Source organism: Python bivittatus, unplaced genomic scaffold (genome assembly GCF_059951505.1).
Source record: "Python bivittatus isolate LINGU-HERP-01145 unplaced genomic scaffold, Pbiv_v1 ctg000610_np1212, whole genome shotgun sequence".
Lineage (NCBI taxonomy): Eukaryota > Metazoa > Chordata > Lepidosauria > Squamata > Pythonidae > Python > Python bivittatus.
The window spans coordinates 51230967-51249820 of NW_028277088.1; the positions used below are offsets into that span (position 1 = coordinate 51230967).

An 18854-nucleotide genomic window follows, 5' to 3' on the forward strand; every position below is an offset into this window, starting at 1 on the left:
CAAATGTTTTTCTCCATAATAAACTGATCAGTATTCTATACAGTATAGCATTCATACCTGAATATTCCTGTGAGAACTAATTTGGTTAAGTTAAAATCTGGAGAGGTTCAAGTCCAATCTCAGCAAAGAAAAGTCACTGGATTATTTTGGCCAGTTATACCCTCTCAATCTCATACTTGTTCTAGGATAAAATAGAGATTCCCATGTAAGAAGTGTTGAGCTCCTGAAGAAAGACAAGATATAAATTCAACCAAGATCCTGATATGTCTGCATCTATGAAGATTCAAGAAATGTGTGCGTGTAAAGTGCTAAAACAGAAATGCATGGAACATCCCTTGATTTTTTAAAAAAGGAAAAACCCTTCAGGGAGGTTAGTATAAATGGAAGAGATTCTACAATTCTCTCTGTAATAGCCCCCACTTTATGAAATACTGTTACAGTATTTCAACTTGTTTTTGATCCCAGTTGACTGTAGCCAATCTTGGATTTATTTAGGGTTTTATCTTTGCTTCCTTATTTTTTGTTTTTAATAATGGTTCTGATTAAACTATCATGTCTGTTTTTGTTTGTTGTATACCACCCAGAGTCCTTTGGGGCTGGGGCAGTTTATGTACTCTAAATAGGTACATTCCTATAAAAAAAGGGAATGTGGGGAAAGTACAGGTACATTCCTATAAAAATGGGGAATGTGGGGAAAGTATATATCTGAACACTATATGCATATTTTAACATGTTATCTTGTAATGAGCAGGCTATTTTTCTAGTTCTGCTAATATATTTGTGTGTTCCAGTTACTGTATATATGGAAAGGAAATACTTATTTGATGCAAATAAAGATGCCAAACGAGCTTGTTTATGGGATACCTGGTTAGGGGCAATAATTTGGGTCCACTTATTTAATCCTTTTGTAAGCTTTTTGATTTTGGAATTTGCTAAAGTATGAAAAAATAGCATTTGAGTAAAAACAAAAACACTAAAGAATCTTTTTAAACTTCATTTTGCATTTTCATTCCCTCTATTGCATCTATTCCAAACCCTCTTATTTCACTCTACCTGATATAATGCTGTATTTGTATCATTTCTTTAAATATGAACTTTAATAATAAAAATGCTATTGATTGGTAATACATATTATACCCAAATAGTGGCAAATAAAAGTACAGAAAAAAAATAAAATATACTTTAAAATCAGATCTAGTTTCAGCAAGTGGAGCCACAAAAGAGAACATTTTATAAAACATCACAGGTTCACATTTGATCTGGATCAGGAGACATACACTTCATGTAGCAGGCATATTTGCAGTTGTTGCTATGCTAGTTGCATGACAAGCTTATTTGGAGTTTGAGAGGATTTAATATGGAGTGCAACTCTGATATGCAAAGAAAAAAAATAAAAAATGCTGTTTGAATCAGCTTTTCAATCTGTGTAACAATATGGAAGAGCCAATAAAGTAAAAGGCTATAGTTTTCAAACCTTTCCCAGAATATCACTGGATCTATTCATCCCGGCCCTCCTGCATTGATGTAGCAATTTGGGAGTTACGGTTGCTATTACTAACTTCTTGGGGGTGCCTCACCTGGTGTTCTCCCTTTAACCCCACTGTGTAAGATAGAATTACAGTTTAAAAGCTGTAAAGAGAGATTCATGAACATATCCTAAAATATATAACAACACTGGAGATTACTGTATACACCCTTCCCCAATTTGTACAGTCATAAGCACAAGAGGCAATAAAGGTTAACTAGCACCACACAGGAAAATCAGTCAAAGATCTAAGCACACATTCCTGGCTAAAGCATCTATTTTTACAGAAATAAAATGTTCCCCTGCTTTCATTTACCTGGATTCTCATTTTTTTCCTGGATTTTCATTTTTCCTAGTAAAGAGGGAGGAGCACAAATTATCTTGTTCTGTATGTGCCCCAGAACATACATCTGCCTTTCATGAAGAAGGAAATTCTGCATCTGATATACTAAATGTGTATCCTGCATTTGACCTTAGGGGCTGGTATCCTGTACTATCGGTGAATACAAGCTGGCCAAAAGTTTGGTTTATTTATTTATTTCAATTTGTACAGTGCCTGACTACCAAGAACTCTGGGCAGTTCACAAGAAACATGGGAACTATAACATTAGAATTATGTATGACAAAAAAGAATTTATTCTAAATAAACTGAAGCAATCTGTGCTACCTGCTAGAAGGGAAAGAAATGTTTTAGCTACAGGCACATCCTCTTTTTCTTATAGCATATGGCTTAAAAAGTTTTTGAATATTACATTAAGCTTCTATATGCTTAATATAACACCTCCAATATAATAATAAAGCAACCCAGTCCACCAAAAATGACTACTGAAGAACTGAAACTGACTGCCATCAAATTTCCTTACCCAATGATCATACACGCAGTAGGTGTTGTAATATGTGATATTAACAAAAGCTTATCAATTTTAGAATAAAAGAAAGTTCTTTTCTTAAAATGATTAATGATAAGTTAGTATAGCATACAAGTTGCTGTATACATAAATAAATGTACTCCACCTGCTGGCCAGGAACATTTATATTAGTGGAGTTGTATCTTTATGGAATGTTAGGATTATAAAATCTGAACAGTGCTGAACCATTGTCTGGATGCAATAAAGGGTCTAATAAACTGTGGCTAAATCCTTACAAATGGGGCAACTGTGGTTAGGTGGTTCTCAAGTCCAGAATATTGATATTCAACCAATTCTTGCTGGGGTCGTGCTTCATCAAAAAAACATGTATACAATTTCAGGATGTTCCTTGATGCAGAATTGTTACTAGATGGTACTTAAGATATTTTTATGAACAAATGAATAAATATGTTTTTTAAAAAATAAGATATGATATGTGTATGAAGTATTTTTTTTTTTTTTTGCAGTTTGGGCTAACCTGCCAGTTAGCTATTCCTGGTTTGTGATAGCTTGGTTCTGGTGATTTCCTGATTGTATTAGTATAATACACTACAGATAGAGCTATCCTTTCAGCAGTTATAATTCTGATTGGCTTAACTAAATGGAGCCATATTACACCAATTCTGAGATAATTGTATTAAATATCTGTTATTAGCCCAATGAAGATGCTTTTACCTTTAAAGCTATAAATAGCTTAGGAAACAATTATCTCAAGAAGCACCTCTTATCTGACTATCCTGCATGTGCATCAACAACTTCAGCTATGTACTTTCTCAGGGTATCATCAGTTGCAGGCTATATTAGGCTACTGTCTAGCGCAGTGGTTCTTAAATTGGGGGTACTTTGGGCATATTCTGGGGGTATTAGAGTGATCTGTAATTGCTTGTGAGTTGAAGATTCAATTTGGGACTGCCACTGCTGAGCTGCTTGTATAAAACCACAGTCAGGTGTAGGGTGTTTTGCTGGGAGGTGGGAATTATGGCATTATTTGACATTAGGAAAACTGGTAATTGGGTCAAAACAATTTAAAAAACACTGATCTAGTGGCTGCATTATTTTGTACTTTGGGGACACAGGGACATTGACGTGTATGTTTAAGACTGGGATTAAATAGTTTGCATGCTTCTTTCTAAATATCACATCTTCATTGCTGAGTAGTTTGTTCTGAATGATGGCTCTACAGCCCACAACAATAATTCTGGGGCTAAAAATTACCCATTCTTTTTTATGTGGTGGGGGGGGGGCTTTTTTCTACTGTGACATCCTGACTTGGGAATGCTCCACCTAAAGATAATCTAATTTTTTTAATGCTAAATTACAGCAATGTATTTGTCCAGGCATTTCAAGTATTCTTTCTGTCATTCTTAATAATTTTATTGAGTTCTAATGTTACTGTTATTTAAGGTTTGACATGTTCTGTTATTTGTACTATTGTACTTATTGTTACCTTGGTAATCAGGATGAAGGACAGATTAGATACTTTTGAAATAAATAGATAATACTTAATAGCTACTGTATTTTTAGAAAACAGATTTGTAAATAGCTATTCATTTAGTCACTAAGACAACTAAATCTTAGTGCCAAATACAGACAAAGGATTTGCATATTGTATATTAAGCCATAATGTAGTTTGCTTAGTTTTGGCTTAGTTTGTTTTATGAACTTAGCCACTGTGGTTTGTGATTTATTGTAATATATGAACTCAAACATCTACATTTAATTTAAATAAACTTGCCATGTGTGAACTCAAGCCATATAAAGCAGTAACTTGCCCTTTTCTCACTATGACTTTTTTTCCCAATAACTGAGAAGAACAGGATTCTTTTTGTCTTTTTTTTTTAGAGGGGAAGGAGATTTTCAATAGGAAACTGGATTTTAGTAATGAGTATAATGAGGTAAGACTTTCAATCTGGTTGAAGCAACTTGCCTTTCTAAAGATGCAGTCATCCTGGGATTTGATATTTAGTACCTGCAGAAACTAAAGTGACAGCTCATGTTAGCATATTGTCCCTATAAATTGCTATATATCACAGAATTTTAAAATTTTACTTGTATTTGAATTTCTGTATTTTAACTTTGTCATCAAAGCCAACATCCATCTTCCTTACACACACTTCAAAGAGTAATACATTGCTAAATGGTTATATTTAACCTACAGCGTTCTAAGTACAACCCATAAGGCTGGGCAAGACAAAAGATGTTCTTACACTTGCCTATTGTAAAAGTTCATTCACACAGCAGAAGCAGCAGTAACAGTGTAGTAGTAGTAGTTATTATTTGCCAGTTTTATAATCTAGGAGTCTTCAGGCACCCTCTTGCACATTATTGGCTTCATAACAGACTCCTGCAGCAAGTTACTTGCATCCATGCTGCCACTATGGATTTTAATTAGTTGGTTCAGTCTTTGTAAAGCAGTAGTTTTATTTGTGAACAGGGCTCCACGATTACTTATCTGAGTCTCAGTATGGTTTTCATTATTTTCTCTGAACTAAGAAGGACTTGGCACATGGACAGCCAAAGGGGTCCATGCTAGGGCTACAAGATGTGGGGAGCACAACTCCAGAAGCCCAGGTGATGTGGCTGCAAAGAGATACAAAAAATGCTGTTATTTTGTGGCTGTCCAGTTATCTGCAGCCTAGTTATGGCAGACCTAATCTAGGGTATATGACAAGGCTTCACTTTGGATAAGCCTTTTTAAAATTATTCATATTCTTGTGCAAAACATCCCTAAATGTTATACACTTTTACTCTCTGATGAAAAATCCAGATTGAATAGTGAGCAGTAGCGTGAACAGATAGCAAACAAAAAGCTTGGTATGAATAATGAGGGTTTTAGCTCATCTTTCTTGGAGCGTAAGTTATGTCTGAAAGAAGGCTAGGCAACAGTGCTTTCCTTATCCATAGTCTGGAAGAGCAGTTAGTATGATTTGGAAGTATCAAATAGAGCAGGATGCACAAGAGTTGGGAGGGAGGCAATGTATGTGTCCAGTAGCTGTACACTCACTATCTAATTTTAATGCAAAAAGCATTAAAAAAATTCCTTCATTATAATATATTTTTATCCCCCTTGTTCTTCCTTTTTTTATTCTTTTGCTGTTCAAATGGTCACTGTTGGATAAATATGAACTTAAAGAAATCGGGGATTTTGACCCAAACTCTGACTTCCCTATTTCTGCTTGCTTTGGTGAAAAAAGGATCTTTGCTTTAGGTTCCCCTCACTTTTAACCTTTGAGGCATGGGTGCAGCAAAAAATCACTATGAATTGCTTCTGTATTCCACTAAGATGTGTCCTTTAGTATGACAATGCATACTACATTACCTTTATATTTTCCCATATCCAACAGCCCACTGATATCCTCAATTTCCCTTGCTAGTTTTGAACTTCTCTTCTAGAAATCTATGCAGTCCTGTATGTCTTATGAAGAAGCAAGTCCCATTGCACTGGATTACAACTTGCAATGCCAGCTGGAATAATAACATTGAAAAAAAATATCAGGATCCATGAGTTCTATCCTTCTATTTGTTGCACACTTAAGGTTATTTTTAGACAGGATTTCACTCCTGAAGAATTCTAGAAACAGTTGATGCTGAACTGAAAAAAATGTAGATGGTTAAAAAAAAATATGGTACAAAGGAAATGTTCAATGAAGTGTGTATATTGGTACATATATAGTTAAGGATGTCTGTCCGTCCATCCATCCATCCATCCATCCATCCATCCATCCATCCATCCATGCTACATATTTAATATCTGGAACTTCTATTATTGGGTAAGTTTCAGATAATTATGCCAATGAGATGTTAGCAATAATATAATCTCATTTCATGAGTTATTGACATGAATGGATCCCTATGTTACACAGGGGCAGCAAGAGTTGAACTCTGCAACTTTTTCCAATCATGCCAGTAAACTTCACATATTATATACATCTGTATAGATGGTATATTTATACAATATAGTTGCTAAATAAGCAAATGGGTTTACTGAATTAAATTAACTGCCTAGATTTGGCCAAGACAGATAACTAATCTGTAGACCTTGGGGAGTGATGAGACCTGTGATATGAACTTGTATGACTGTATGGAAGCTCTTCATGTGTAACAAATAAACATGTCAGTAGCTTCATGTGGGAAATATAGGAATCATGCATATTAATGAATCTGCAATTTTTAAAAAGTGATTTAACTACAATGGCAAAAAGAATGAAATATGCTAAAATAAGAAAAACATATGTATTCAGTCTTTTTCAAATACTAAAGTCATTCAATTTTCTCAAGGAAGTCTGCTCATAGAGACGTTGAGCTATATATAGAATGTAATGGTAGATTTTTCACTTAAAATCCAACATGTTTGTTTTGTTACTAGATGCATATCAAAAATAAAGAATAAACATCTTAAATTAATAAACAGAAAAGATTGAATAGATGTTCATTATTAAAATTGAGAAACATGTATGCAACTGCTTTTCCAATGTCCCCCCCCCCCAAAAAAGTTGAAATAGGACCTACTATTGTATTTTGCATTTCCTACCATATTTAAAACTTGAGATGGTAATAAGATGTATTGAAATGGTAGTCAAAAATTGAAAGATGGATTTGTGCCCTCATTGTATACATAGCCCATTTCATGTAGCGGATAAGATGCTAGACTGGAAACTAGGAGATTATGAATTATTGTCTTCCCACAAGTGTGAAAATTGGATGGGTGACTTTGGGCCAGTCATACTCTCTCTCAGGCTTGACCAGCTCACAAGCTGGTTGTTATGGGGAAAGTGGGGAGCATTACATATGGTGCCTTGAGTTGTACAAAATATAGGTGGGATTTAAATGCAATAAGTAAAAATTATTAACTGTGTACTTCTTTTATTTCTTACATTTCTAATCTGCCTTGAAACTGTAGATTAAAATTGGTATTTAGCATTTCTCCCCTTGGAGAAAATAGATTAATATCTTAGAAAACAAAATTTACCGAGGATTACAGATGAACAAGGACAAATTATGAATAGACCTATAACAGTAAGGGAAATCTCAGAAGCAATTAAAAACAGTAAACCAGGAAAGATGTCTGGACCAGATGGACTATCAAGTTTGCATTATGAGTGTTTTGAGGATGAACTTTTACAACCATTACAAAGTACGATGAATTCTATTCTACAAGGAGGAAGGATACCAGAAACTTGGAAAGAGGCCAATATAACATTAATACCTAAAGAGGGACAAGTTTTGACTTCAGTAAGAAATTACAGACCAATATAATAATTGAATAATGACTACAAATTGTTTACAATGATTTTAGCTGAAAGACTGAAAATAATTTTGCAAGAATTTATTCATGAGGATTGATGGGGGTTTTTACTTAAAAGACCGTTGAAAGATAACGTTAGAACTGTGTTGGACATTTTGGAATATTTGGAACAACAGAACAAAAAACAAGCCATATTGATCTTTTTAGATGCAGAGGAGGCTTCTGACAATTTGAACTGGATTTTTTTTGTTTAAGTTTTTAGAAGATAAGAATTTTGGGGAGAATTTTATAAAAGAGGTAAAATCAATTTATACTTCACAGACAGCACAAATAATTGTTAATGGAGATTTAACTAAATAATGTGAGATATAAAAAGGAACAAGACAAGGTTGCCCACTGTCTCCTTTTTTTAGTTCTTGAAATATTAAATAGAGATAAAAGGCAAGATGAGAGAATCACGGTTGTAAAGATTAAAAAAGAGTCATACAAGTTAAGAGCTTCTGCAAATGACTTAGTTTTGATTTTGCAGACTGTTTAAAGGGAATTGAACTTTTAGTGAGTAAATTAAAAGAATTTGAGACATTAGCAGGCTTTAAGATTAATAAACAGAAGACAACAATGTTAACAAAAAATATGAAGTTGCAAGTCTAAACAGAAGTGATGAATAAAATGGATTTCAAGATAGAAGAAGGTAAAATATTGAATATAATTATGACAAATATGAACTGTATGTTATTTAAAAAAATTATGTTAAGACATGGAATGAAGTTAAAAAAGTTATGTCAAGATGGGACAAAGTACAATTGTCCCTGTTGGGGAGAATTTCTGTGATCAAGATGAATGTTTTACCCAGAATACTATTTTTGTTTCAGATAATACCTGTTTTGACAACTGATGTATCATTTAAACAATGGCAGAAGGATATAGCTAAATTTGTATGGCAAGGGAAAAAACATGAGTTAAATATAAGGTACTACAAGATAAAAAGGAAATAGGAGGATTTGGCTTACCAGATTTGAAACTATATTTTGCTGCTTGCTGTTTAGTTGGATGAACAAGTGGGTGTGGCTAAGAAATAGAAGGTTATTGGATTTAGAAGGTCATGATTTGAGATTTGGGTGGTATGGATATCTATGGTATGATAAAGCTAAGGTGAATATAGACTTTAAAAATCATTATGTTAGACAAGCTATTCTTAGAGTATGGAATAAATATAAAGGTTTTGCCTGAAAACACCTTTATGCCTTTCAGCACAAGAAGCATTTTATAAATGAGAAATAAGTAAACATAAACAGTTAACCTACTGAGATGTACAAGAATTTTCTCAGGGGGATTATAACATGAAATCAAGAGAAGATTTGATAACAGAAGAATATTCTTGTCAATGATTTTATGTACAATTAACAGAAAGGTTTAAAGTGGATAAAAGATTTTATGGTTTTGAACAAAGTAAGACTGAGTTTGAAATTGAATTATGTACTAATGATGAACATGTTATTGCAAAAATGTATACACTTTTGCTGAAATATGAGACAGAAGAGTGAAAGAATGTAAAGAGAATTTTTATAAAATTCTAATAATAATAAATATATAAATAAATAATAATAATATTTAATAAATAAATAACGAGAATTTTTATAAACTGGTGTATTGTTGGTATTTGTCACCAGAGAAATTGTGTAAAATGTATAAAGGTACTTCAAATCTTTATTGCAAATGTGAACAACATGAAGGGACATTTTATCATGTTTGCTGGACATGTAAAAAAGCCAAAAAAAAAAAAAAATGGATACAAATACATGCATTAATTCAGAAGATTTTAAAGGTTAAAGTACAACTGAATCCAGAGACTTTTCTTGTGGGACTAATGGACAAGCAATTAGAAAAAAGTCATGGAACTTTGTTTTTATATATGACAACTGCAGCAAGACTATTATATGGTCAAAAATGGAAAGGTTCGACACTACCTACAATGGAGGATTGGTTAGTGAAGATGATGGAACTTGCAGAGATGGCTAAATTAACCTTTTTGATCAGAGAAAAAGCAATATCTACATTTATGGTTGACTGGAAACCTCTTATAGACTTTTTGCAAGAAACCAAAAAATGCACTTATGATTTGTGGTTTTGATGATTAGAAAAAAAATGGATAATAGAAAAAAGTGAGCTTTATTTTGGAATCATAGAGTAAAAGATAATTTTGTAATTGTACTTATATTCGCTGCAGAGAAAATCAGAATCCTATTTTTTTTTTTACTTTTTTCTGCACTTTTGCTTTTTCTCTTTCCTTTCTTCTTTCCTGTTTCTACTCTTTATTAGTTTGTGTTAGTTTTTATGTGCTTTGTAAAACTTTTAACAAGTTTTTTAAAAAAATGGTATTTAAAATTTCAAAATACAGCAACATTTAATTCTCATATATAATCCTGAAAATGTTTAGTAATCCGATAGCTCAGCCCTCAGTGGGTTGCTGTATTATCAAGCTTATGTTAAGAGAAGCATTTGCTCATTTTGCTACTTAAGCATTAGAAGTGACAGTTAAAAGAAGCGCACGCTTGGCCAGGCAATGAGAAGAGGCCTTTCAAGTCTTTAAAAGACAGGCGGTTGGACAGCGTTCTGTCAGAACTCAAGGTTTTATAGAAGCCTACAAAGGTCCAGTAGGACCCATGATAAAATATATTTGATATTGCAGGTATCCTTCTGTACCTTTTAGAGTTTAAAACTTTGCCAAACAAGCAGAAGTGATACAAGGGGCCTTCCTAGCTTCCTGTAACAGCGAAGGGGTATATTCTTAACTGTAAATTTCCACTTTTGGGTTGGAGAGGGGCTGATATTTAAAGCAAGTTAAAAGTCGCCGCCTTCGTCTCCCAATTACTACACATCCGTACGCTAATTTTTCCCATAAATCGAGAGGAAGCAAGGTCAGGAGAGCTTCTACTTAATACAGCAAGGAAATAACAAAATAAGAGTAAATAGTGCCAAGAAAAGGGCCCCTCCCCATTCAACGTCCTTTAAATATAGAACTTTATAACTTGAGTTGACCGCATTTTATCTGAATGGCTCTTCAGTCCTACTTAATACCGCTGCTCTTCCCCCGCACATGGAGGATTCGACTGACATCAATGCAAAACCGGAAGACTCGCGAGATTACCACTTAGAACTGTTGTATCTCTGAGCTCGAGAAGCAAGGATACGTTCGGAAGTTGCCTGCCAAATGTTCCGGTACAGAGGGGCGGGAGAAAAGAGAGACGGAAAATCTCGCGAGCTCTTATTGACTGCGTTTGGAAAAGGAACAAACCGAACTCTCCAGCTTAGAGATAGGCTCATTGCTTCTTACTTCAGCGCAGTCGCGCACGCGCAGTTGTGCTGGCTGCGCCGGCCGTCTCCCTTCTGTCTCTTTCTGTGTGCGCGCGAGTGGGAGAGAAGCGAACAGAGAGGACGACGGAGACTATTTGGCAATTGCTCCTTCTCTTCCCTCCCTCGCCCTCCCGGATACGAAGCGAGCCGACGAACCGTGGGCAGCAGAAGGAGCGGCGGGACACGAAGCATTCGGGGACAGACTTGAGCCGTTTGCGGCATAAGCACCGAGAGAGGAGGCGCGCAGGCCTCACTCGGGGCCCAGCCGGGAAATGGGGCCGGTTTGTGTCAGGCGAAGAGGAGGCCGCTAGACCTGGTTTTAGGAGCCCGTGGAAGCGACAGTCGACGGCCCCAGCGGGCGTCTCGTAAGGAATTGGCCTTCCATGTGAGGAGGCGGAGGCCGGTAGGAGAGACTCGGAGCCGAACCTGACAAGGGGGCCCAATGGCGTCTGCTTCTTTCTCCTCCTCCTCGTGGGCGCCTTGACGGATTCTTGTTTGCCGGAGTGATCCCGATGCCGAGTACCTCGGAGGCGGCGACGTCCGGAGGCGGGAGCAGTGTCCGGGCCTGGGCCGGCGGCGGCGGCGGCTCCGAATCGCCGGTGGCAGAAAAGAAGCGTTTGCATCACCGGCGGCGGAAGCGCTACGCTTCGGCGCAGCAGCCGCCTCCGTTGCCTCCGTCACCTGTGGCGGGCCCGCCGGCCCCTTCGCTGCTGTTCCCGCTGCTGCAGCCCTCGCTCCTGCAGCCGCCGCTGCCGCCGCAGTCCCTGCTGTTCCTGGCGGCCACTGGCGGCGCCGCCTCCTCCTGCTGTGGGGAAGGGGGGGAGCGGAAGCGGCCGCGAGGCAAGCGGCGCTCGGGGTCTCGGCACAAACGGCGGCGAGGCAGGTTAGGGGGTGCTGGTGGAGGTGCAGGGGCGGGCCTCGCAGCCTCGGAGCGGCGCGGGAGTGGGGCGGGCTTGGGGCCGCTGGTGGAGGCGGCGGCCGAAGAATACGACGACATAAGCTCCCAGTCGGAGGGGCCAGTGGGAGGCGGGACGGCCGGGGCAGGGAGCGGCGGGGGGAGTCCGGCGTCCTCCGGTGGCGGCGGGGGCAACCAACAACGCCTGAGCCGCGTTGAGGCAGATCGGAGCAGCCGGCGACCGCGCAGGGAGCACCGCAGCAGCAGCGGGCGTCGCTCTCGGGAGCGGCACCGGGAGCACCGCAGGCGGGGGGAGGACAAGGACAAGGCGTCGTTGCAGCAGGAGGGGGCGGCCGCGGCTGCCAGGGGGGGAGCCGAGGCTTCCTCTTCCTCCTCCAAGTCCCGCAGCCGCCACAACCACAGCGGTGGCCAGGACCGAGAGGGCTCCCGGAGCGGCGGCGGCGGCGGCAGCGACGGCCGCAGGAAGGGCTCAGCTACGTCGCCTAGCAGCAATCGGAAAGACCGGGAAAGTAAAAGCCACCGGAGCCGGACGAAAGCAGGCAAAGAGCCTCCTTCAGCTTACAAGGAGCCACCTAAAGCCTACCGAGAGGATAAGGCTGAACCCAGGGCCTATAGGCGGCAACGATCGTCCCCCAGCCCTTACCGAGATGACAGCCCAACTAGCCACAGAGCTTCACAAAGCCAACGGAACCGCAAGTCCCCCAGTCCCCGTTCTTCTCTTAGCCCTTACTGGCGTCGATCACCCAGCTATAGCCGGCACAGTTCTTTCGAGTGTGGTGGGGATGTATCACCGAGTCCTTACAGACGCCGCTCACGCAGCCCTTATAGTCCGGCCGTCAGGTAATAATAGGGTTGAAGATTCTTAAAAAGCGCGGTATTTCTGGCTATTCTCTCAAAATATTAGGATAATACAGTAATAATGGGTGTATGTCCTCCAGTTGGTTAATCAAAGATAACTTTGTAATAGTGAAGGTGAGATGGACTGAAGATAAAATGATGTACATTTGAGAGTTGGGCAACTTTTAAAACTTTGGAGGAAAAAGCCTGAGTTTAGCATAGACAAGTACAAATTTTCAAATGTTTTAAGCATATGAAGCATCAACTACAATGATATTAGAAATGGGGATTGTTTAAACAATAGTTATACACGTATTAGCTACTGCAGATAGAAATAGAAAGTTTACTTTGGCATTTGATAATATTTGAGGAAATAGTGCTGTTACGGTGATGATCTGGTGTAAAACACTTTTTTGCACTTAAATCTTTTCTTGACCCAATTACTGGCTAATTATATATGTGGAAACATAATTTTCAGGTAAAACAGATCTGAATAATCAAGCTTTAGAGCAAGATAAATGTTTAGCAGATTTGACTGAGGGATATTCACAATTAGTTGATTTTACTTCATAATGTACCTGAAAATACAGATTTTAGAAGTGTTTCCTAACTGCTGTATATTTCAGTGTGTCTGTCTGTATATCTCAATTACACACATAAATACTCTGAAGTAAACCTCATTGGGCTTAATGGGATTTCTAGATAAAATAATGCATCTCCTAACAAGTCTTTGTATGCAACTCTACACGTTGGCTTTCATCAAATGAACAAATGATATAGCAATTACTGTATCACTAGATAAACAGGTAGTTAAGGAAATATTGAATACAAATAAGCTGACCTCAACCAACAGTTTAGCTCTAAAAAGAAGAGAGGAAGAAACCTAAGATAAAATGGAAAATCATTATTTGCAAGGAGAACTAGATCTCCATTTCTCAAAGGCAATATAGGTTTCTCCATAATTAGCCTACAAAATAGTTTTCTCCCTAGTTCTTTGCATTGATGAAAGACAGCCCTTTTTTCATTTCTCACATGGGGTACTAAGATTATTGGTCCTTTTCCAAGCTTCAGACAGTAACAATCCTCTTATTATATAAATTCTATAGTCTGTATATTTCAGTTCTTTTTAAGGCTATCATATTTCAGGGTGGTGGGTAGAAGTGAAAAAGGTGAAAATATTTAGTTTCTTCAAGGTATTTTTTTCTATGCTGATAAGAGTTTTGGCCTTTGTTATATATATATTTCTTTAAATAACTAATATTGTATTTGAAAATTGTATAAAGGGAATGTGTGTGAGAGTGGGTGAAATCACTTTTGAAACATATGTATACTTTTTATCCTTAGATTACCTGCATCTGCTCCATTTAATTTTATACATATAACTTCATCTACTCAACTACTTGACTGGATTAAGTTTTCATACATGCTGAAGAGCTTTTTGCATTATGGATAGGAGGAATGTATATACTATAATGTATATACTAATGTATGGCTATAGTCATAACCTTTTTCAGTGTTATTTATGACATAGTTTCTGATCCACACTGATTAAACAGATAGGTTTTGTCAGAAAGCAACTTCATGGTTGGTAATGTTCACATTTTGTTGTGTACTATTTTTAACAATGTGCCTCTATTATGTCAGAGAAGTTAGTGATTAAAAGCATTTATAAAACATAAATTATTCTGAAACGTCGTTTCTCTTGCAACAGTGGTTTTAATAATTCTGCCAGGGAATAAACAACTTCAGTTTTATTCTTATTTTTATTTACAGATGTACTCATCATCCAGTTGTTTGTTTAATTTCTCAGAGTGTGGCTCTAGGTCCAAACTTAATCATATTTAGAGTGAATACATATATTGCCATGACAGTTGTTTCATTTCTAAAAAATGCAGTTGATTTTAGGGACGCTAAAATATGGTAGCGTAGATCCAATCCCTAGCAAATAATGGGACAGGTAGTCCTTGACTTATGACCACAGTTGGGACTGGAATGTCCATCACTAAGTGACGCGGTTGTTAGGTGAAACATCACATGACCGCACCGCTTAGCAACAGCAGTTCCAGTAGTCCCAGTTGCGGTCATTAAGCCAGAACAGCACTGTTGTTAGGCGAGTACCTCATGCTTCTCCTGCTCTGCTGTGCTCGCTTTTGCTTCAACTTCCCCCATCCACCTATCTCCCCCTATGTCTGCTGTTTCGACTGCCCTGCACAGTGGCATTCCTTGGTGGCAGCAGTGCTAGGGCTGAATTAGAGGCCTGGGGCCTTTAGCAGTCTCAGCAGGCTGCCATTGCCCCCAGGCCTCTACTTCAGTCCCAGTGTAGCCAGCACTGCTGAGGAGTACTGCCTCAAGCCCCATGTCATGGCCAGCCACCCCAGTGCCACAGAGCAAAGCTCCAGCTGCCCTGTCACCCTATACTCCGCAGGCCCTGCCACGCCCAGCTGACCTTCACCGGCTTCCTCCCGCTGCTGACAAGGTGCACCCAGCTTGTGTTATGTGAGGCAGCTGCTGGCTGTGCCAGCCCTTCTTCTCGAGACCACTTGGACTGTTCTCCAGTTAGCACACCCCGTTCCTGTGCTGCTGCAGAAAGCCTTTGGAAGGATTCTGAGGTCTTCCAAGGCATCATGAAAACAGGGCATGCTATTTGGAGAATGGCAGGTGTGCTCTGTTCTTGCAATGCCTTGGAAGACCTCAGAATCTTTCCAAAGGCTTTCTGAAGCAGTGCGGGAATGGGGCGTGAATGGCGCAAGCAGCCTTGGAAAGAAGGGCTGGTATGGCCAGCAGCTGCCTCGCATAAGGCAGGCCAGGTGTGCCTGATCAGTGGGAGGAAACTGGGGAAGGTCAGCTGGGCGTGGCAGAGCCTATGGAATACAGGGGAGCGGGGCGGCTGGGGCTTTGTGCTGGGGTGGCTGGCTGTGGTGTGGAGCTTGAGACAGCACTCCTCAACAGCGGTCCCAGCTGTGCTGGGATTGAAGTAGAGGCCTGGGGGCTCTAATTCAGCCCCAATGCTGCCACTGCCACCAAGGAGTGCTGATGTCTAGGGCACGCAAAAGGACAGAGATGAGGAAAATAAGGTGGGGGGGGGAGTTGAAGCTCCCCTGCGGTTGTAAGTGTGGGTGGGCTGCCAAGTGCCCAAATTTTGATCACGTGACTCTGGGGGCACTGCAACGGCCATAACTTTGGATGCCCTTTGTTCAGCACCGTTGTAACTTCGAACAGATGCTGAATGGATGGTTGTAAGTTGAGGACTACCTGTACTAAGTAGTTTATGTTCTGTCCTCCTCCTGTCTTTGACATGTGTAAATCAATTCACTGAAGCTTTTCTTTGGTTATGCTTTTTCACTGGATTTGAAGGAGTGGAATATTCTAGCTTCAATTCTGATTTAATTTCTGCAATCTTTGCTTTGTATGATTATTTTTATAGAAATGTGTTGGAAGCTGAAGTAGGCAAAAACAGGAGAGAAAAAAACTATCCAAAATACTTAATCTGTAATTGCATATTAAATGCCAAAATTCTTGTTTGAATATCTGGGTAAGATGCTAATGAAAACAGATTTAAAGGTGATCTTTTTCTTGTTATTGATCTGGTTATCCTTAAAATGCTTTGGGAATGATTTAATATTAGATTTGACCATTCTTTGCTAAGAAGGTCAAGTGATTTTCTGTTGCTCTTGAACCGTGCCTTGGGAATATTTGCTGAATAGGGAGTTGATTGCTTTTGATGCTGTTCTCTAAGGTTGTTCAGAAGATTTTCTGTGAAGGATGTAGTATCAAGGCAACAGTGACTTTGGTATGAATGGGCATATACTGATAGAAAATTTGGGTTGTAATGTTTTGTATTGATACTCAAAATATAGTTTGATTAGTTCCATCTCCTTCCTGGTGAATGCACTCACTGTTAAATAATATGGCTGTAATATATCTCAGTGTATGCTGCACCTAGCTAACCTTGTCAGAGTTTGGAAATTCAGCAGGTCAGGCCTGGTTAGTACTTGGATGGGAGACCACCAGGGAATTCAAGATTGTATGTTAGTCATCAGAAGTTGCTTGACTTGCGGGCAGCTTTACCTTTATAATATAGTATACTCTATTCATTGTTATTGAAGAATTGAACAAAGTATACTATTTTTAATAGATATGTTAATCATGTTTTTCTAGCAAGGTGAGGAATAATACAAGATATTCCTGATTTGTCAGGTTGCTTTTCTGCAGTGCCAAGAGTTGAAAGGCATAATTAGATGTTCAGAGATTTATTTTAAACTCTTTTAACCTCTTACATTTAGCTTCCCTTTGAAGGAGTATGTGAAAATGGGTTATAAACAATGTTACACTACTGATAGTTTCTTAAAGGTTGCGGTGCCCAATTCCTTCTAATATTTAGGATTTTAGCTACTTTCTTATAGTGACATAAGTAACCCCAAAATATAGCCATTCTTGAACAACATAATTTAAATAGTAGTGGATATATAGTTAAATCTATAAAATTAAAGGCTCCATAGACATTTCATATAATTTTTGATTAGTGGCATATGTTAATCAAAACTCATCTGTCAAAATGAGTTTAATATAATTAGTGTTTGTTTTCAGGAGAGGCATTTATAGGAATTTTAATTTTGTTCTGGTGTAAAGTTGGGATGGACTATATGTTATTGAAATGGGAAGAAACAAATAGGAAAAAAAAAACCCAGGGAGATGGCAAGTTATGTGACTTTTTCCTGAGAATTTTTTATTTCTGTTTTTGACCGTTGCCTTTCAAGATATTTTCTGAGTTTTAGAAAAAGGAGTCCTCAGTGGGTAGGAATGGGCAAAAATTCCCCCTGAGAATATCCTCTAGTCTTGTAGACTCAAAGTCTAAACTTATATACATAAGCATAAAATTGAATTATTTTCTTCAGAGATTCAGTACAATTAGTTTTTGGAACCATTGTAGTTCTGCATCTTCTGACTTTCCATGTGTGCTATTTTTTTCCCCATAATTAGGGTGGTTTAGCATTTTAAGTTTAGAATTGTTTTGAGAAAGCAAGTTGGAATTACCTTTGAGTATTTGAGATGTGCTATAAAGAAATTTAGAACTCTTCAGGTATTTTCACTTTGGGAATTCATGTAATTGTTATGTTTCCATGCATAATCATTGTTTTAATTCATTTGCTTTACTGTAAATATTTCATATCTGAATTGAATAGATACCACTTCAAACTGTATAATGGTGTATTTGATTGTAATACTGACTGGAAAAAGAATTTAGAATATTTAAACTGTACACTATAAGATTAAAAACTCAACAAAAGCAAGAAAAAGCAGCAACTGAAGATTAAAAATCACAGCAGCATTATTATTAAACAACTTGAGAGAATAAAAATGTGACTGGTGCCAGAAACAAAATAAAAATAGTTGCAAATGGACCTCATTGGAGAGGGCATTCCAAAGTTGGAGGGCAGCTGAAAGTTCCTGCTGCCATATAGCAACCTGCCATACATCAGCATGGGAGGGCATCTGGAGCAAATCCTCTGATGATTAGACTGAGATTTCTGCAGTACAGAAATATAATGTTGAGTACACTGAGTAATATTCCAAGTAAATGATTTCAACTTATTTTCAGTATTTGTTGCATTTTGTGTCTACATGAATGTGGCCCACCGATTGTTGCATTTGTCTATATATATGGCCCCCATATTCATTTGAGATTGAGACCACTGATTTAGAAAATCTGTTTCATCTAAGATTGCCTGGATCTGATCAGTTACACATTCTTAGGCTCCATGGCCAAAAGGGAGATAATGGCCACTGGCCTGTAATTATTTATTGCTCTTTTCAGGAGAACTTCTATTATAGCCTCTTTAAATAAGGATGGGATCAGTCCTTATAAAATTTTGATAGTATATGCTAATTTGAGCATCCTACTAGATATAATAAGCCTTAAGGGTAAAGATTCAAGGAGATAATGCAATTCACTGAATTCACCCAAGCACCATGTCTGCATCATCAGGCCTTAAAACCTGAAACTCATCCAAAGAAGTCTGACCTGATGGAGCCATGAACATTTTGCAGATTGAATTGCTGAAACTATGG

At 38.4% G+C, this 18854-nt stretch overlaps 1 protein-coding gene across 2 annotated transcripts in view; it reads left to right on the forward strand.

The window, feature by feature from the left end:
• The first annotated feature begins 10928 nt into the window (after positions 1–10928).
• Positions 10929–18854, forward strand: part of CDK13 (cyclin dependent kinase 13) — a 51249-nt gene continuing 43323 nt past the window's right edge. The window contains exon 1 of one of the 2 annotated variants that reach the window (XM_015887401.3): positions 10929–12788. In XM_015887401.3, the coding sequence (XP_015742887.2) occupies positions 11545–12788 (1244 nt within the window). In that variant the 5' untranslated portion in view covers positions 10929–11544. The remainder of the gene's footprint in view (positions 12789–18854) is intronic. The other variant, XM_088150000.1, reaches the window with a different exon arrangement.